At 37.3% G+C, this 21,698-nt stretch overlaps 1 protein-coding gene across 1 annotated transcript in view; it reads left to right on the plus strand.

Moving 5' to 3' along the window:
* CUNH10orf107 (chromosome unknown C10orf107 homolog) overlaps nt 1–21,049 on the plus strand; it is a 42,441-nt gene extending 21,392 nt beyond the window's left edge. Inside the window, exons 4-6 of the mRNA XM_009290510.1 lie at nt 17,588–17,710; nt 18,105–18,245; nt 20,972–21,049. Of these exons, the coding sequence (XP_009288785.1) occupies nt 17,588–17,710; nt 18,105–18,245; nt 20,972–21,049 (342 nt within the window). The remainder of the gene's footprint in view (nt 1–17,587; nt 17,711–18,104; nt 18,246–20,971) is intronic.
* The last annotated feature ends 649 nt before the right edge of the window (nt 21,050–21,698 follow it).

A 21,698-nucleotide genomic window follows, 5' to 3' on the forward strand; every position in this document is an offset into this window, starting at 1 on the left:
ATGTCTGTGCTTCTTTTACTGCTGTCAGGTATAAATTTTGTGTGTGCAGTTAGGATTTACAATCCAATTCAGGTATCCTCAATCCACTGTACCCCAAGTAATTTCAGGGGATCTACTAGGGTTGTATCTAAAATAGACACTATATTACCATGGTATGTAATGGTAGCAAAATTTGGCCTCAAATTGAAAACTATTAAATTCAAAAATATTCTTGCAAAAATGCAAACATCCCATATTTACAGTTGTATAAAATCCTGCCATAGCTTTGTCATGTGTGTGTATGTATAAGTAGAGTAGAAAGTGCTGTATTAGTTCATCTTGTGGATCATTCCCAAATAAGACTTCATATTCAAAGCATTTTAAGTAATTTTGCTTTGTATTTTCTGTAGTAAATTAAGGAGCCTAGTAGGTTTTCAACATAAAGAGAAGGTTGCTGCAGTTTTTCTGCAATATAACAGGAGTTATGTTTGTTAATATACCTTGGAAACATTTAAATTCTAATCACACAGACGAAAGGAAATTTCAAGTAATGGCAAGTAAATTTAAATTACACAACAGTAAAGACTTTCATACCTTTGAAAATATTTCAGCACAGGCTTTTTTTTTCACTCGCTTTGATTATCCATGATCACAGCAGCAGAATTCTGTTGCTGTTGCCATAATTTCTAAAGCATAACTGTGCTAACATGAAATATGTATATATAGGTACATTTGCCAACTTGTTTTAATTTTTTCATTCGCTTTCCACCTCATGTACTGGGAGGGGCTGCTGATCAGTACACTGGCTGAAGGAAAATGCAGAATTGTTGCAGGAGAAAATGGAGATATGCAGGCAACATTTGCAGGAAAACTAAGCTTTTTTACTGTGGTTTCAGAGTGAAGAAAAGGAGGTTTCCATCCCATAAAACCTGCCTCTTAGACCTCTGGGATTCCTCAGTACACTAGCCAGCATTTGCTGGCCATGCACTTGCAAGTGTCTCACAAGCACTGCGTGAGAGAGTATTTTTATGCCACATAAACTTGCCAGCTTTGCACCCATTGAACGTTACTCTGGATCGGGCCTCACAAGCTATGTATGTCTAGTAATCTAATTCAGATAGCTTGGCTCCTCCTGCAAGCCAGGTCTTGGCTAAGATAAAAAGCTGCAATACAAGACACTTAGTGACTGTGGAAGGGAGGAAGATTCTGTCCAAGGAAGCATTTTCCTACCCTTCTCCAGCTTGATGCCTTCCTGTCGTGAGACTTTCCACCTCTTCAGCACCACCTGCTTATTGTAAAAATGAGAAGGGGCAACTAAGCACCACTGTGACCAAAAATAGAATTCCCCAATTTTTTTTATTGCCGTGTTTAACCTCTGCTCTTTTAATCATATGCACAGCAGGAGAAAGCGGGATGTGCTTTAACAACTTGTCAGGTATTAAGCAGTGCAAATTTTTAGCTAGAAATCATGCTATCAGTTGGAAGTAAACAGTAAGGCCACATATATTTAATTTTTAATAAATTTTCAGTTATGCTATTCTTTTAATTACATTAATCAGGCAGGCTCCAACACTGCAAGCCTTAGGGCTTGAAGTGCAATTTCAATGCTTTGTAATAAATTTGCCGAACTTTGGAAAAAGATGAAATGGCTTAATATTAAACATTTGCTTGATTTAAATTTTACCCATGCACTTTATAATACATTTTTTTCAGTGCAATGTACTGCCACAGCAGAACGATCATAATAGTAATTGTGAGTAAGCGTTCCTTTTGCACACAGGTTTTGCTTATAAACTAGATGAATAAAGGGGCCTGGAGTATCGAGGGAATGCTAAAGATCTGCAGAGCCTTTCACTTCAAGGTCATTGGTTCAAGCACACATCATTAAAGACAGAAAGTTAACATCTGACTGCTGCTTCATAATATACATGAAATGAGTTAGTGGTGTCAGTGGAGACAAGGAAAGAATACAACCAGTTTAATAACAAGAAAAGAGGTAGGACTAATGCATAGGTCCAAAAAAGAGGAGGAATCAGGAGATACCCAATTTACCAGGCTCCTGTCTTCCCCTGCATGCAGTCCTAAGGGCTGTATTCATTCTTCAGTCTGGAAAGGTTAGAAAGGTCGTAGCCACTCTGCTTGGTCTCATTTGATGTCATAAGCTTAATTGAGTTGAGCTGGGTAAATACTAGGTCAGAAAGGATCCAAGGAAAATTCAGGTACAAGATGGCTTGATGATGAAGTAATAGTGAACCTGGTTTGATGCTGCTAGGGCACTGCACAACAGGCTCTTTGAAGAAAGCTGCAGAACTGATAGCCTGACCACTTGTCATTACCTCAAGCATATAAATCACAAGCAGAAAACTGTTGGCGATGGTGTCCTCATGACTGCCTTCCAAGTGAGTAATTACAGCCTGCCAATGTTAATTCCCCAGTAAAGTTAATCGAATGAGGTACTCTCTCTTTTGATCAGTTGTGCAGCATTATTGTTGTTCAAGGCTTTTTTAAAGTAGTTGCTTTTCAGTGATGTGAGACCTCTGAGAAGATTAGGTGTGTTTAGAGGAAGGAGTGTGTGTAACGTGGCAGTGATTTTTATTAGCCATTTCATATTTAGTTGTCAAAATGAAGTAAATTGCTTCTGTCCACTGTTGTAAAAAGTGCATTATTTTTCCCTTTTGTTCTCTGAACCACTGAGATTTTAAAGGGTACTGTTTGGCAGCTATCTTTTCTCTTCCTTTGTTCTTGCTGTTGTCATTGTTTGTTTTGAAATCTGGGCTAAGACTTGACCCAAGGATGCCTTTGCTCATGTACATGGTTTTTAGTGAAACAAATTACTTCAACCATTGTAAAAGAGCCCTATGATGACTTCTTCTTTCCATAGCGGCTTTAGTTATGAACATATACAAAAGTAAAACCAAAAAAAGTCTCACATAAGAAATTACTTTATTAATAAGCTCTCTTAAAAACATTTTATGAGTAAGAAGGGAAATAAGGTGAGAAAGACCAGAGAAGGAGAAACTCAGCCTTCCAGACAAGGGGAAATACAAAGGAGTTTGTGGGGAAAAATATAGACATATGCAACCCCAGCTTGGTTTGGTTTGTTTCTTTTGCCTTTCAGCCCTTGTTACTTGTATACTTAAAGTTTTTATACCATTGGAAGAGGCTTTAGTCACAGGTTCTTTATGGTTTTAATATGTGTATACATTGAAAATATTTAGTCATATTTTATATTTAATGTGGGATTTTCTTTTTATTCTCAACACTTGTCTGGAGCAGAAGGCATTTTCTGAAGAACTCTTACCTGTCTGAGCCATTGAATTAGTCTAATGTAGCAGTTGTTAATTTATAGGTGGTTTCACTTAATTGTAATGGGGAAATGCCACTGGAAGATTTCGTAATAGAATTTTATGAATGAAATTGTGGTTTACTTGTAAATAAGTATGTGATGCTTAATGAAAGGATCTCTGGGACTTTCCTGAATTTTTTATTCAATAACCTTAGCCCATGTTTGTTTTTATGAGGAAAGTGAAGTTCCAAGTATTTCATTGAAGAGACTAGATGTCTTTTTGAGTTAGTATGTCATAAGCTTCTTTATAAAAAATACATTTCAACCTCTAGGTGTTCACACATCGCAAGAGTATTATTCTTTTCATAAAAGATTCCATCTAAATTCACATCATAACTTTATTTTTGTCAGTGACAGTTTAAAACTTAATCGGGGTGAAAAAAGGAAGGATACAGTGGTCAAAAATTAGATATTTTTGCATTAGTCAAGGGGGAAATGTGCATAGTATGTGTCAGTGGTCTTCTTGAAAGAAAACATGATAACTAATCTTTCACTTTGCACCTTTGTTTTTTCACCTCCAAATTTGAATACAAAACTTTTTTGACACAAAAATCAATTAGGATTTAAAATTGTTGTCATCTCTGTAAAAAAGTGTCAAATACTTGAAGTAATTAAAAAAAAAAAAAAAATTCTTCAGTCACCAATTATGGCGACCTGCGATATTTGGTTGGAGGATTTTTAGAGTTTGAAAGAAAAAAATGGATCCAACAGAACTTTTACATTTCAAAATATTAGTGCATCAGCTTTATTGGAAAAAGCTGAAATTGTCCAAATGACCTCAGTAAAACAATTTGGACTACGATTCCCGGAATGCTCGTGAAGCTGACATGTCTACATGTTCTTAAAAAGTCATAATCCATCATTCTGATGCTAGATCGATGGATTATGACTTTCTGATGTCAGATCTGTGAATTAAGGCTTTTTTGAGTACAGCCTGCTATCCAGTTATTGCCCCTATTCATATATTATAAATCATTATTCCTTCACCAGGTAGTCAGCAGTTTCTATTTCCTAATGTTTCAGAGCCTTCTTTTTTTAGCCGTTGTGGCGCTCCCATTGAGCAATCAAAAACGGAGAGTGCTGACCTGAAAAATAAAGCTTCTATCACAGCAAATTGTTGAGGGAACAACATTCGTTTCTAATTCTTGTAGTTTCTTTTGAAATAAAGGGAATTAGATTAGACTGAAACAAATCTCATCCCCTTCCTGCACAAACAAGCAATATAATAAATTAGCACAAAAGTTGTTGGCATGTATTGACTTCATTTTTAAGCGCTCATGCCTGAGTTTCTTAAAAATGATGCTTTCTTCTGGTAAGTTGATTTTTTTTTTTATATGAAGACAGATCGGCTTCTGATTTAAAGCTGAAATTTGCCAATGTGCCTACCTTAAGTGATTTTGTCTATTAGGTGCTGTTAAACTGAAGTTCCTTTGAATGAATTATTTATAGAGTAATAAACTTACTTCTAATGCAATGGAGTATATGATAAAAGTAGAAAATGCTTTACTGTAACCAGTTTATGTGTGTCAAATCAAAATGCAACTTAAACAACTTTATTAAAAGATATTCAGAAAAAGAAGAGCTATTTTAGGATCTATCATGCATCCCGAGAAATCATTAAATGAAATGTAATCATGCTATGTTGGAGGGTTATCTCAACAGATTTCTCAAGGTAAGGGAATTTAGGTCTAGTCCATATGTGGATGGAAAAAATCAATAGTATGATCTTGTTGGTTTTTATTTCATTTTGCTGTACTGATAGTTCTTCATTAGGATGCAGTTTTCACACTAGATGGCTGTGTGTAAAATATGTCCAGTCAGTACATTGCTAGCGGACTTGTTGTCAAAAAGGACGGTAATCAATGAAAGGGAGGGTGGTATAATGAATGTGGTAGAATTCGTCTTCTAATAACTATTTGTTCTAGCCCTGTGTCTGTTGTGAGAGAGCTGTCACAGAGCTGCCTTGTGCCTCAGTTTCTACTTTATTTGAGCAGCCACATGGATTCTAAAATCTGTGTCCCAAGGACTGTTTCTGTGGCATTTTTCTGGAAAACAGATTTGCGTCTCTCGTGTTACCCCTGTTGCTATTTGGTCAAGGATGTTATCCGAAACCGCATGAGAAAGGTAACGTAGTATTTTGCATGTCCTGTCATTGAGTAGTCAGGGGAGTAATGCTTTAATATGCTGTAGTTTAATTCTTCTTAAAGGAAGACATTGTCTTGGCATATTTATCTCATTTCTTATTGTTTATTTCAGGAGCTCAGGACACTAATGGCATCCTTGCTCTCACCTTCCTTTTCCTGGTATTTCTTTTACATTTTCAAATTTTGGCCATTAAAGCTTCCACGGTGCTGCAGAGTGTTAGAAAGAGCTGGTTTGTTGGGAGAGCACAGAAATAGCTATTCTGTGAATGATTCTGGAGAAAACATGATTTCAAGGGCAAGTGCCAGCACAGCAATGGAACCACCAGCGGGGCTTCAATGCCTTTCTTGCTTTAGATAGATTTCCAACGTGATACAGCTTTAGAGCCCAGTTCTGCTGATGGCAAGTCTAGCGAAGCTCCTTCTGCCATCTGCGGAAGTAGGCTCCAACCCATTTTCAAATTTCCTGTTAAATGCAGTTGCCCACTAGATGGAGACATAATATTTTATACCTTAGCGGATATACAGATGGTAATCAAACACACCAGCTGCTGTCTGCTCTTTCTGGGCACCTTGCCAATTTACTGGCAGTATGTTGACTGGGAAGCAGACAGTGACACACTTTGATCGAAAAGCTTGTATGATGATTTTTTTTGTTGTAATATTATTGTTTTTTTAAAAAATGATAAAAGAGATCAAGATGTGTATCTTGATCAAAGGGTACTGCTGTCTGCTTCCCCATCAGCAACTTCGAATTTATAGAAATCAGATTGCATGGAAAGCAATCAGCAAAGGTTTGAGGTCTTTCTTGTTCTCACTGCCAAGAGATGCTGACAAGTGAGAAAATTAAAATCAGAGAAGGTAGGGAGAGAACTAGTAAAACACTGGTTGAAATATAATTATTTAAAGTTCACAATTTTAATAAGTTTAGGGCTGTAAAAAAAATCTAGTTAAAGTGCTCAAATTGTCTATCACTTGTATTATAAGAGCATCTTAAGATCTTTCTCTGATGGAGGATGTTGCTTTGAGACTAATTTACCATTCAGAGACAAATATATCTGTTAAGATACTTGTTGTCACGGAGAAATAACCTGTCTCTGGTTTTGGGGCCAAGTTTTTCAAAGGTATCTCCTATCGGCTCTATTTCTTCCACATGGGGCTGTGCATCCAGTATGATTTATTAGGGTGTATACATGATATAATGAACACCTGCAAAGAACACTTAAACCAGTCAGTCCTATAAATGTAAAGATAGTGTGTGCAGAGGGACTATACTGAAAATTTGCCTATTATATTTGGCGAGGTCTTTTCTCTTTAGGGTCTCTAGTAGGGTTTTTTCTTTTCAGCTCTTGGTATCAATTCCTTCTTTAAAAGCCATTTTTTGTTTTGGATTTTTTAGTCCTTCTACACTTAAACAACAATTAGCAGTTACAGATATATATATATGTGTATATATATGGATTGTGTCAGCTGGAGAAAGACTGTGTTTCGGTGCATAGGTGAATATTTCTGGCCAACATAAAAACACAAACCCAGTGGCAGTGGTGAGAGTTGCTTCACATTCTGCCAAATGTTAAAATCGAAATAAAGAATCATATGACAGAAAGACCTAGGATATGTGGCATTTTGTCTAGATGGAGCCAAGGGATTATCAGAAGGAAATAGCCTGACGTAGGTAAGGAAGTGAATAGGGCCTACCTCCAGAAGTCTTTAGAGTGCCATCTTTGATATGATCTTCGGATTATGAATCTATTGGAAAAGTAACTTAAAAACTTGATTTGGTGACAAGAGATACTGTTGGAGCCACACTAGACATTCAGCTGCTTCATGCAGTCTGGCATGCTTGGCAGTTGGGGCCAAAGGGGAGTTTGAGACTAGAATAAATAAGTGTTACAGTTCAGCATTGCACTCTGCTACCGGAGTGGTGAAGATGGATCTGTTCAGCCTCACTGCCTCTCCTCAGCGTGCAAGACATTCGACTCTGTTGTTAGCTACTTCCCATCGCTCCTGCTCTCTTCCTCTGCACATTGACCTATGCTTTTCCCTGAGCTGCTGAATGAGTCTTTCCTTCCACAGGACCAATTTAATTCCTGTGTCCCCATCCACCCCGCCTTTCTCTCTATTGCCAGCTGAGCTTTCCAGCCATTAGTGATTTTTCTACCCTCTCCTCAACTTCTCTGCTTGGCAATCCCAACACATTTGATGTTCCTGATAGGTGTTTTCTTCTGAGGGTTAGATCGAAAGGCAGCAGCTTCAGAGCAGGCAATGTCATGTTTCTGGGTATAGCTGTGCATTCTTAAGAGAAGGTGCTGTTTGGCATTGCTCCCTCTAGGTACTTACGATGTTGCTATTTAGGAAAGCTGCCAGGGAAAAGGTGCTGCTAAAAGGAATAAATAAATAAATCCCTTTGACATCATTGCTTCATTTTTTTCCATCAAAAGCCGACCATCACAGACATATTGTCTTTACCTCATTGGGCAAACTGTGTGCAAACTTTATGATCACATTGTCTTTGCCTATTCTTGTAGAACAGAATTTCTCAAAAAGACAAAACACAAGGGAATAGGGGAAAGCCTATAGTGTACAACTCAACGTGATACCCTTCGTGTTCACTTATTCTACGGCCAACTCAAGATTTTCACTTCAAAGTTCAAAGTGTTTGCTCTCAGTCCTGACTTGTGTTAAAATTCTGTATGATTGTGGAAACCTTCTTTGAACAAATGCCAGATTTTTGTTGGGTTTGTTACTTGTGTGGTAATTTTCTAAAAGATGACGTTAACTTAGAGTTTATAAAGGATAAGGAGCGATGGTTTGTTGTTTTGGTTTTTTTTTAATTTGGGGCAAAATTATTCAGTAGAAATGCTTGTTTCTTCTCATTGTTTGTTTAAACAAATTTTGAAATATCCCCATTTGATTACACGATTTGTCATGAACTTCCTAACAAGTCAAAGCAGAATGAGATTTATACACTTTTTCACCAGAAACCATTTCATGCCCAAACAGAAATGGAAATGACTCTTTTTCTCAGAAACCTTCCAAGTCGAAGTGGGAGGATATAATCTGTAAGGAGATGTTACCTTCTCAAAAACAACCTCACGTCATCCAAGGTGTGGTTGGCTTTGGCAGTTTACCAAGAGGAAACTTATTAGATTTCAAATCACCCATCAAGCCAAGCTATGCTGAAACAAAGTTTTGTTTAATTCTTGCATTCACCAGACTAACCCTGCCCCTATCCACAACTGCATTTTTATTTAACATGAATGACAGTATTATAAGATAGAGTTAAAACTAACCCCAGCATTCAAGGTGCGATCCAGTATAAACAGATTTATGAACATGTACTGTAATAAGGAGAGCCTATTTACAATGGGATATGAAATTCAAGTGTGATATAAGGAAATGGTGGTTTCTTTTGACTAACAGGCTATGGTGAGAATACTGGAGAGTCAAGTTATATAGAAACACAATAGTAAAGAAGTACTGATATCTTAAACTTGTGTGGTTTTTTGTGTGTACTGATGAAATATTCTGGTGCTAAAATAGACTAGTTTCACATAGAGAGGTGACTGAAAACTGTAACTCTGAAATTTGAGAGAAAAATTGGCTTACTTCTGCATTCTCAAATAGGAAAATGTATGTTAATAACTTAATTTTGATGATAAAAACATGAAAAATAACTCCCTAAAATAGTGTCGAGTCAATTTTCTGATAAAGTAAATTTGTTTTCTCGAGTCAATTCTGATAAAGTAAATTTGTTTTCCCATTTGTGATTAAAATGACCTACAGTAAGATTTTTTTTTTAAATTGGGGGTAATTAAAAATATTGAAATGGATTTAAAAAACATTGCAATTCACAGTGGAAGAATTACCATAACTGATTTGTTCTCAGAGCCATGCCTGTTTTGAGATGTTTTTAAGATGTCTAAGTTACTGGTTGTTTTTCTGCATGATTGTTTCCAAAGCAAAATGTGATTCCAATAAAAACAGTAATTGAATTTACAGTCCACAGGACAAATCGTTGTTTTAACAGAAACTTACACACTCAGGTAAAGACTTTATGTTTTAGGTCTAATAACAAAGAACACAAGCTCCCCATTTTTATGTGACTGTATATCCTGAAAAGTTTTCTATTGTAGCATATTTTTTAAAAAATCTATATTGTAGTTTTAAAATTGTGTGAGCAATTTTTTTTCCCCTTAGCTCAGAATCAATATTCTTTAGGTTGTTTTTTTCTTTAATGCAATCTTTTAAATGTTAGAGCAGCTTTTTTCTGTAGCATCAGCTAGGAGTGAATCAATATAGACAAGCCTATTCACATCTAATGCACCTGATGACTGAGAGGAGTTTAGAGAGCTTGTTCCTTTGTCATTTGGTGGTGCGGGAACGAACAGAGTACGGGGTAGTTGTGTGAGAGGCTTGTCCATGACCAGTCTTGCATGGAGAAAATGCTGGTTTCAGAGGAAATGGATAGGAAGGGAAGGCTGTTCAAGAGTGGCAGCAGACAAAGGCGGGAGGTGGGACCTCTGTCCAACTTGAGGCAGTGATTACACATTACCGTATCAACAGCAAAAGATTATTTCTCTGCTGTCAGACTTTCTCAGCAGGATCTCCCAATCACTTCTTGAATCCTTGTTGTTTCAAAAGTTTCTTTTAAAGTTTTCCTAGTTTTTAGGGAATCTTCTTGGTGCCTTTCTTTCACGTACATTGTGCTCATGTTTAGATAAAGCCTGAAGACTGTGCTTACTGAACCAAGAGAAATCTGGTGAGGTAACACACAGCTCCCTAGACACATGCCTGCTCTAACTGGTGTGTACACAGCGTGAGACATGCCAGAGACATACATGCTGGAGATAGGCATGTCTACATTAGCATTTTTTGGCAGTCTTAAGGCTGACCTAAAGCCCTGTGGAACAGTAATAGTTGGTGAGACATTGCTGCATCTCGGATGTAACACCTGGAAAAAACAGCCCAGGATAGTGCCAACAGCCGTCTGACTTTTACCATACGCGCTCGGGGCTGCAGGAGGAATGTGCGGTGCTGTTAATCCCCACGGAGTTTCTACAGTGGTCCTTTGAATAAAAAAAGTGAATATTTCATATTTCCCAGCACCAGGCAAACTGGGGAGCCTGAGTGAAGAACCCAGCTTTGCTAGGTTCCCTATACTGTCAGTGGGAGAGGTAACAACAGGCTGTGCTTGCTATGGTCTAGGGCAGGTATATTAAGCAATTCTTAAGTTCTTAATTTATCTTAGTTGCTCTGACTTCCTCAGGAGATGCAGTCTTCTTTGCGCTTACTACAAGGAGGGGTTTCGGGGGTTGACAAAGCCCCTAAAGCAGGTGTGATGAATACCATCCCCCTAAGCAATTTAATTCTTATAGGCCATTTTGTTGCTAAAAGCACCTGCTCTCATGCAAATTGATTTTCTGAGAGTATGAGACTGCAGCAAGTCTTTATAAAATGTATGAAGCCTCCTCCCAGAAAGAGGTACCAAAATGCACTTGGCCAAGTATGCTTTCACATTTTTATCATAATGTTTTCAGCATTCATATCGGATCTTTCCTGATTAAATGATTCAGAAAAAGAGATGTACAACAAGGAAATGTAAAGCTCTGGCCTGATAAGGTGTATGCCACCAAAATATTAGACTGCCTGTTGTGCATTGGGTTCAACAAAACTTACTTTTATGGTTTTCTAATGTGATCACATGACTAATTAAAAAAAAACTTACTTTTTTTTAATATTTGTAGATCCAGCTAGGTGGTTACTGTGGTAAAGGTTCTTGTGGTTTTTGGGGGTTCTTTAATGGCTTTAGATCCCTGTTGAGTATAACTGTACAGCCAGAATAGGAGCTGCCTGCTCTTTGCTTGTTTGATGGGTGCCCTTGAAGTGGAAAGGGGGGCTGGCACTTTGAAGAGTCCTGACATGCAAGAGTTGCACTTTCAGGTACTAAAAAAAAAAATCCTTCACCCCTCCTCAAAATCTGTATGCATTGTTTTTAAAAGGATTTTGTTCACCTCAAGCATTTAAAATGGTGAGACAGATCCCAAAAAATCATGAGACTTGGTTAAAAATAATTGTTGTTTGGTTCCTTTTGCTTGCAGTCTAGTCTTTGAGCTTTCAAGATTTATGTTTTCAATCTTTCCTCTGCAACCATAAGAGCTAGATACTAACTTTATTTTTAAATGAAAGCTGAGATTCTCTTGTAATCCCATAACTCTAGGAGATTTGGCAATGCTAAACACAATGTGAATTTAGAGCGACCATTCCAAGGTGAATCATTTAGTGATATGCCCTCCACATGAAAGCAAGCTCGGGATTTTTTTCTTTTGGATGTCTCTTATTTTGTCTTTCTAAATAATCTGCGAATTGGCAGTAATAATTGGAAGCTTGGTAAAGTAGATGTAGATGACTGCAGCCCAGTAAAAACAGTATTTTTTTTTTTCTGGTAAGTTAGGATATTCTTACAGAATCTAGGTATTAAGGGCATTCTGCATTAAGATATCTAGAGAAGGAAGGCTTTGGTTGTTTTTGTAGAAGCACCCTTTTCTACTCAGTTGAGCATTAAAATTGGCAGCAGTTCCTGGAGTAGCAAGAAAATCTTGGTTGTTGCCTTCATATAGTTACTGAAAACAGTAAGAGGATACGTAAAAGCTTTAACTCCAAGGAAAAATATTTATAACTGTGACAGCATGTTTCCTTACAATAATTTATGGGCAAAATGTAGGAAAGGAGGAACACAAGCTATAAATAATATTCCATATGTAAACATAATGGCAGTAGCAAATTCTTTTTATTTAAAAATTAATATTGATGTTCATTAATATAAATTACCACATTTCAGATGACTCTGATGTCCTTGAGGCCAGATGTCACTGACTGATTTACAGCTTCCTGGGGGGAGGAGTAGATCCTGTTTTGTCAATGTAGGCACCAAATTGCTTCAGATAGCTATTTTGGACTAGATTAATTACTGATGTATTGTCAACAAAGTTGATTCACATCTCAGCTCAGAAACATGGAAAACTCTCTTTAAAACTTATTAACTTGAATTGTGAAGTGCGGGAAAAAGAGCATAAAATATACCTTTGACTTAGTGAACTTTTGTCTCATTTAAGGAATAGTGGTTTGAAAACTCCTGCCCAGGAACATGCACACAGAATTTCCGTGTACATCATTAGCAACTGGGGAACACACTTCAGAGGCCAAGTTTAGTCCCTCATTGATCTTAATTCTACTTTAAATATTAATACAAGCGTGTACAGTGAAGGTGTTCGGAAGGAAGCTCTGCCATCTTAATCACACTGCACAGATCATATATGTGGATTAAGTTTTTGTGTGCTTCGTAATATCCTTTGGTCCTTTGGACCTCATGTATAGCATTGCTGCAAAATAGGATGGCAAATGTATTTGTAGAGCTATCAGCGGCCTCCCAGAAACCTCCTCACCTGTGAGAATGCTGGCGGGCAGTGCCGCAGAAGGCAAGTAGGGTGGATTTGTTGTGTTTGCATACGCTGGCAGGTTAAAGGGCTGGGGGTGGGGGGGGAGGCAGGCTGGTTTGAGTCAGTGAGACAGTGCGTCTCTGTCCATTAGTTATTCATTCAAATTCAGCCACATGAAATAGAGGCAGCTAACAAACCATATGTGGTGAGTGCCTGTTATTCCAGCAACTGAAACTCAGTGCATTTGTAGGTGTGCAGCTGGGCATGCTTAGCATGAATGGCAAACTAATGTAAATCCTGTATTAAATATTTTGGTTCATAGCAAATCTCACATATGATCATATGTAAGAGAGAAGTCTGTGCAGGTCTCTGGTAGCATAAGGTCCTTTCGCATACAATTAAAAACTACACAGATGATATGAATATAGGGAATAACACACAAAGAACACCCTTTTTTAAATGCATCTGTCATTCATATAAAATCAAATCCATATCCATTGAAAGGCCATCGAAAGGCTTTGGAAGATGTTACAAGGCTTTAGAAATGGTCCATGCTGAATGTGGGATATTTTTTCCAAGCCTTATAAATAATTATTTTCCTATGTTTGGTAAGATTAGCTACAGAGAATTTATGTTAAGACTCTGTGGAGAGGAGTACAGAATTTCAGATAATATTAAGCTGAAAAGGTGGTTTAAAAATGTTTCTGTGACACAAAAACCTTGTATCAAAGAGGCAAATACACCACCCCCTCAGTCTCTTTTCTCATTTATGAAATAAGTAAGCATAAACCATAAATTCTAATTTTCAGCAAGTATGTTAGTAAATCCAAACTGACCTTGACCTTAGCTTTGCTAATTTCCAAACTCTGATATTTATTCCCCGAGTAGATTGTTTCCCTTCATACCACATACATAAATACTGCAAACCTTTAGGCAAATACACCACCCCCTCAGTCTCTTTTCTCATTTATGAAATAAGTAAGCATAAACCTTAAATTCTAATTTTCAGCAAGTATGTTAGTAAATCCAAACTGACCTTGACCTTAGCTTTGCTAATTTCCAAACTCTGATATTTATTCCCCGAGTAGATTGTTTCCCTTCATACCACATACATAAATACTGCAAACCTTTCCAATGACTTGAATTAGAGTGTAAGTAAATAGCTGGGTTTAATCTATGTAATATTTTGAGAGCAGACATTCTGTGCTATGACTATTAAGATGTACCCAGCAGCCATTTGTATAATACTAAAACCTCTTACATATATTATTAAAAGTAATGCTATCAGCCAGGACTTGTTTTATGCCACAGAGACTTAAATAATAAAATACAGTGTGGATAAAATCTGCAATAATAATAACTAAAGCAAAATTAATTTAAGTAACAGATAACATCTGGGGGGAAATGTAATGGTATATTGGTAAGTTATGCAAAGCTAATTTTATAATAACTACCACATCTGTGGAACTCGTTTATTAGAACGTTTTACCAATCTCCTTTCCTGCCATTATTCTGTTTTAGAAATTTTCCTGTATACTATTTTATTGTCTTTGCTCTGCCTACATTTGTAAAAAGGTAATTTGCTAGCTCTCAACAAGTATGTGGGTTTATGTACAGAACAACGTGACGCTTTTTATACTTACCTCTCTTTGTGCACACTTTTACTAGAAAGAATTCCAGAGAAAAATTGTGGCATGGGACTGTACATTGAGAGCAATGTTTGAACACCAGCTACAGTCCTCAGCTGTGACTACGCCGAGGCTTGATGCACTGGGGTGGGAAAGTAGAGGTGACGCTGAATGGTATTTCCCCCATTAACCTCTGCTGAATGTTGGAGCAGCCTCTAGCCTGCTCTAATTTGTCCATATTCAAGTGGCCTTTTGGCACCCCACCGCACCTAGGAATTAGTAAGAATATTGCATTTAACTTCTGCTCCCTCCAGTCTCTTTTGGAGCATCCTTTTATCTGCAGCTGACACTGATATGCCCTCTGCATTTGTGCAACTGCCTTACAATTTCTTTATGTTTGAATTCTCATGGACCCATTGGACCACAATGTGCAGGAAAATACTGCCAATTAATTTTAAGGCATTATCATCTTGCCAAACTGTTTCTCACATTTCGATAGTTATATTGATTCAAGAGGACACTTTGAGTAATACATCTTTGTCATAGTGAATAATGCTCACATAATGACAAATCTTCAGGAATTAAAAAAAGGAGGATGAATTTTTTAATGTAGGTCAGTGGAAGTAATTCACCATAAATTTACTCAGACTTCAGAAACTAGCAACATTTTTTAAAGCCACTGTAACTGTATAAAACTTACTGTGTCTCCTTCTCTGTTTTTAAATAGATTTTACTACAGAGCCATTGGTGCTATTAAACATGAGGTTTTGTTCAAAGGAAATACAAAGACTTAATTGTACTTTTTAAAGGAAAGTATTGCATCAGAAGGATTCATTTAAATACATTTGTTGGCTTCGGGCTCTCACCACAATTCATTCATTCTAATTTTCCCCTGGACTTGTTAAGGACACAATGTATAGGAAGGAGCAATGCAGAATGGCATTTTTAGGTCGCTATATTTTGGCTGTAAACTGTAGTACTGCTCACAAACTTGTTATTACTAAACAAAATACTTCATATTCTACATTGAAGTTTCACAGTCTTAAAAAACCTTTTGGCTGAATGTTGAGACTATTATGGCTCATTAAAGAGACTGGTTCTGCTGTAATTTAGTTATTTCCTAATGATCCAAGGGTTATTATTAGACACGGAACAGATGAGTAAAGAATGGCTCTCTTTAAAAAGATGCAGAGAAGTAAAAATATTATTCTAAAACAGAACCCCTGAAAATCTTATCCATGCTACAAAAATGTATTTGATCAGCCAGGAATTGATTTTAAAAACCCGGTCTAGTTTTTTACATTATTTCATTTTTTGAAAATTGGACTGGAGGGAATAAATGGAATAATGATTTAATCTAAATAAAAAAAAATATTTTGAGTGAATAGTTAACTAACTAACCAGAAAAATGTTATTTTAAAGAAGCAGAAAGTAATTGTGACTTCTCATCCAATTCAGCTAATATTTTTAATAAGAAAATATAAGGTAAGAAATCAGAGAAAATGGAAATATTTGCTAAATCAGCAGAGCTCTAGTTTAAAAAAAAAATTAGAACTTGAAAACAAAGCTTCTTTTCATTTTAGAAAGAATAACATTTAGCTGAACTTAAGGTACTTTCATTTTGATGCAAAACCTAAACTTTCTGACTGTTCCTTTTGTGAGTCTGTAGGCACTAGCATAGTGCTGTAAAATTTGAGTCACAAGTGATACAAGAAAATGCTTCTATAAAATATGGCTTTCTCCTCACTTAAACTCTGGAAATCTTTCTGTCAGCCTTTTGGGTTCTTATAAACATGCGCTAATACTGTCTACCTTTTTTAGCGAGCTCACACATGACAGGGAATCTTGAAGATAATGACAGAGTCCAAACATGACTTCTGAAAAGCTTTTAGGACTACAAAAGATATTTTTAATGCAATAAAGTACAATGGCGAGGTCTCACTGTTTATTTTCAATTTTTGCTATCACTTTTGCAAATGTATAGGACCTTTAATATTTTCAGCATGTTTAATTGTAGCAAGTAACTAAATAAACCAAATATCAACCTAGCTATGATTTCAAAGGTATGAGGAAATTAGTTTCTGGGAACTGCAGTTACCCAGATGTGAATTAATGTAGCCGACTTACACCATCCAAGCAAAATCATGTTTATAATAGCTGACTCAGAACTGGAACATCTGCCTGGCATTCTTGGTGGGCACTTCCCGTTGTAGAGGCCCCAAACATAGCATTTTAACATTATACCTTGTTCATTCAAAAATGCCTTTTGTCACCCTATTTGGCAGGTATGTTCTGTCATCCATTTTTTAAAAAAAACAACACAAAACCTTGTCCCTTTAGAGGACGCAGGGCTGCCTCCTGCATCACTCGTGAGAGCCTGAGCAAGAACTAAGCGCTGCATCTAGCTACTTGGGGGGGAGGAGGAAAGCCATTTCCTTGTCAGAGCATTCCTGGAGCCACAGTTCACACGCCAGCAGAATACCAGTGTGGTTCCCGTGTTCACAGGAAAGAGAAATGGGAGCAAGTTGATGAAGCAGCAAAACTTGGACCGTTGGCAATTCTTAAATTATAGTCACACATGAAAATACTTTTCTTAGGGCCTTATTTGATGCAGTGTCACTACAACTTTACTCCAGCTAACTCCTTTGAAAGAATACCCTGGTCAGCTGGGCCCCTTCATTCCAAAACGCAACAAGATCCCTGTTCAGAAGTGACAAATTTACGTTGGGAAAACTGCATGTTGCCCAAGCTCTATGTTTTCTAAACTTAATTATCCACATAAGTAAGAAGCTGTAGTGTTATGAAATTATGAAAATCATCTGTTCTTTCCAAGTATTATAAAGAGGGCCCCTTGAGATGCAGCTAGAAATTAAAGCTGATCTATAATAATTTTCAGTATGCTTTCCAGTTCTGAGCACCTGGATAGTAACAAAAAAGGTATTGTTTTTTGTTGTTTGCCAGCCATTTCATTTCCATTTAAAAAAAATTGCAGTAGACCTCTGAGCAATAATTAAACCTGAATTACTACTTTTTTTTTTTTTTTAATACTGCCAGTATTTGATTGAACTTGCTCAACCTGCAGTTCCCCCCTTCCCTGCTCTGCTGGAAGAAGGCGTACCTTCGGATATCTATTCGTCGTTCATAGTATCACCAACAGCTGCAGATACCGAATCTAAGGTATAGAGGTTTTTTCCTTTTTTAAAAAGCTGTTTTTCTATGAGTCTCCTACTTCATTTATCCCCATTGGAGCCCAGTCGCTAATGATATTTATTCCCCAGAATATAGCATGCATTCTCTTCTAAGATTGAATGAAGTTGCTTTTAATGCATTAATCGGTCAACAGAGGACATTTGAGTCAGCACCTCTGGGCAATCTCCCCATGTGACTTCATAACCTCAGGATCTGCCTGGCCTGGGCAGTGGAAGAGAGGCACTGACAGTCTCTGTCACAGCAGGAGTTCTTAAAAGCAGGCTTCGTGTATTGTTGCATGTCTTTGGGCTGATGCTGTTTGGTCTTGTAGAGAGCAGAGGATCTTCTAACTCACTTATTTATTGTGGTTGGTTGCTGCTAGGGGTCTGATGAAGAGGGTTACCTGGAAGAGCCCTGTCCAGAGGTAGAGTCCTTTGAGGCAGATGCTGTGGCTGGCATCACTGCTGAAGATCAGAAGTCCGCAGTGGGTGAAATCCCAAATGAAATTATTGGCAACCTTGAGGTACTATTACTAGGAAGCAATTCACTAATTCTGTCTATGGTTAATTAGCTAGCTCAGCCTTAATGAATATAAACTGTATTCGTGCTAAAGCTGGCAAAAAGCACATCCATATGCTGTAAAAATGTGAATTAGCCTCTCTAAATAACTCCTAGTTTAGTCAGCTTACATGTGATAAGATAAAAAATATTCAGTAATATAACAACATATATCTTCAGCATTACTATGTGTTAAGAAACATGGGCCAATCTTGCTCTCAGTGATGTCAATGATAAAATTCCTTTTCAGGGGTTCAGGATCAGCTGCTGTCATGGAGCATATGCAGTGTGTGCTTAATATACATTGTTAGATGCATCTATGTTACACATCCTTCAATCTGTGTAAGAAATAACACATTTATGCCAATTTTAGACTTCAGTTGGTAGGTGCCTAACTATGCAAGAGTTGCCTTAATGGAACAGATCAGGTTTCAGTATGTGGTCTGCAGACTCTGAGGAGTCCATGAGTTCTTTCTATGGGATTCATGAAAGGGAAGGAAGCTATTGTCAGTGGACTTAAATTTGTTGTAGGGTGATCTGCTTCTTTACAGGGAGGTCTATAAATGGAAACATGTGGAAAGCCAGCAGAGTAGATCATTGTTATTTTGTAAACTGCTTCCTCAAGCATATGAAATTATTGAAAGCAAACCAGCTAGAACTCAGTTCCAGCCAGGAACTGGTGGAATTTTGTCTTGTTTGCAACAACCAGGTGGCATTAGGCACTTTAAATTTTTGATGCAGCACATTGGACATTGTTGACCAAGCAGCAGTTTATTAAATATCTAATATTGTCTGAAAATAGTGTGATACTGATAAATTGCTTTACATGGGTTATGTATGAATGGGGAATATAAATTGGAATAATGATGCCATCATTAGATCTACCTATTTGACTTCATACTCCATTTCAACATGTATTTAGAAACAGGAGGGAACCTGGCCTATGTTGTCTTATTCCTGGCCCTGCCTACAGAAAACATGAAATGCCTGGTTTTCACTTCACCTTAGCATCAGTCTAAGAGCTTTTTTTCTTTACAAAAACTGCACAGACTAGAAAAATGCTTTTTTTTCCTTCTTTTGCAACTCTGCTTATATACACAGAAAATAATTTACTTTTAGTTGTTAAAAGTCCACTACCAATGTATCACCTGATTTCTCAGTTTGTTGACCTCTGAGGTAATCTTATCATTAGGTTTTTACCCGATACATGGTCAAACTCATACCATTTTGTTGTTACGTGTGAACTGTGATTTCGCAATCTGCATTACGTCTCCAGGGAACATGAGGCATCTCTTGTTCTAGCTGAGTCTAGAAAATAACTTTTAGTCTGAAATCACAATGCTGACACTCAGTGATCACAACAGCAGCCACGGTGAGTATGGTGGCAGCTGATTTGCACTGAAGGTAGAATCAGAGAAATAGGGATATAAAAACTGAAGAAGAAAAGGCAGCTGGGGTGGCTGAGACATGATTAGCCTGGAGGATCAATGTTCCACAGCAAAGCAGCTAAGTATACATATAATGTAAAGGGATAGGGACATATTTGTTGATACTTGAGGATGGATTGAATATGGTGAAGGCCATCTCTAAAGATACAAAGTTGAGATAAAAATTCCAGCTTTTTGATGATAATCTGAGCTACTGAGGACTTTGAGAACACTTTGGCTGTGGTTCTCCATTGATAGGTTGCAGTGTAGCACTAGTAGGGATTTCCAGGACTGGCAAGCCAGAAAGTTCCTAAGATGGCAAGTTACTGCAAGCTTTTCCAGGCCAAATCCATTTGCTTTATCAAAATTACATGAAGTCCATTAGAACAGAACTCTAAGTTTTGGATCAGTTTATGTGGAGTCTGTAAAGGACCTTTGAGCCTGTTCCAGTTTTTTGAACAAAACTTTGTGACTCTTGGAAAGACTGTCATTGTACTCCTTCCATTTCTTATGTATTTTTGCAGTGATGAATGCTGATATCGAGAAATATACATAAATTCCCCATAAACCCCCAGTATTTGTGGCCTTTTTTCCAGTGATCCCCCATTTCCAAATGCTATAGAATTAAAGACTGCCATGCATTATCACTGCCAAAGATTTCACTAAAATATGTCACAACCCTTGCACCATCCCCACGAATGTTACTTTGCAAATCAAACACTCAGTGTCTACAGCAGTCTGGATTTCCAGAATGAGATACACAATCATAATTGTGTTTGTAATGAACATGACAAGCAACATCACAGAAATATGTTTTTTTATTGTTCATTTTCAGTAATGCTTTCTAATTCCAGCAGTGATTCAATAAAATGTACTACACTAGAGAACAAACATCTGCAGCAAAGGAAAACAGTGGCAACAACCAAATCCCAAAGCAATTTTTCTGATTTGGTGTTTATTGGTAAAGGCTGTCTGAGAATACGGGCAAATTAGCCTATCTCCCAAGACAAGGTTACATGAGAAATGGCTGTCCCAGATCACTTCCTGTTCATGGCAGTCCTACCATACATCGGGATTGTGCACAGTAATATGATAAAGTGTTATCACGTAAGTACAGGCTGAAACACCATTATGTCTGCAAAACAGGAAGGTGTGTAGGATAATGTCGGTCTTACTGCACTACAGTGTGTCAAAACCACAAAGACAATGTGCAGCCTAAGATAGCTTCATCATAACCACTTTTTTCTTCTGATTTTCTTTACAGGCAGAGATAAATGAAAAGCTGCAAATGCAAGAAGAAGCTTATGCTTTGAGAACAGAAAAATTAAAAAGTCCTAAATAGCCAGATAAGAAAGGTGATGTTGAATTTTACAGAAATTGGACAGTAGGGGATGGTGTGCAGAGAAGACTGGCTCCCTGCCTGAACGTAATTGGTTTTGTATAAAGGAAAATGGTTCTGTTAACATTTACCTAGAAACAGTTCATCCCAGTTCCTCAAATTTACTGTGTTCTGCCAGTGTTTTTATTTAGTTTAGACTTAAGTAGAAGATTATAAACAGAAGGCTATGTAATTAAAAGATGTTGAAGTTCAGTTTATTTCTGAATAGAAATCCTAATGTTAAAAAAATCGCTGTAGTTTCATTCTCTTTCCTTTTTCCAGTTGTGAAATATGTAACAGTTTCTGCTTTACACCTATGGCATTTTTCAGGAAATTTTGCTAGAAGGAGAACACAGAGAGAGAAAACATCATTTTGAGGCACTGCAGATACAATAAGGAGAGAACTTAATTAACATGTAATTACACACTTTTCACTGTAGTTATTCATTAATAATCATAGAATCATAGAACAGTTTGGCCTGTGCCAGGTTTCACCACCCTCAGCGTAAAAAATGTCTTCCTTCTATCTAGTCTAAATCTACCCCCCTTTATTAAAGCCATTCCCCCTTGTCCTGTTGCAACAGGCCCTGCTAAAAAGTTTGCCGCCATCTCT

Source organism: Aptenodytes forsteri, unplaced genomic scaffold (assembly GCF_000699145.1).
Source record: "Aptenodytes forsteri isolate BGI_AS27 unplaced genomic scaffold, ASM69914v1 Scaffold349, whole genome shotgun sequence".
NCBI lineage: Eukaryota > Metazoa > Chordata > Aves > Sphenisciformes > Spheniscidae > Aptenodytes > Aptenodytes forsteri.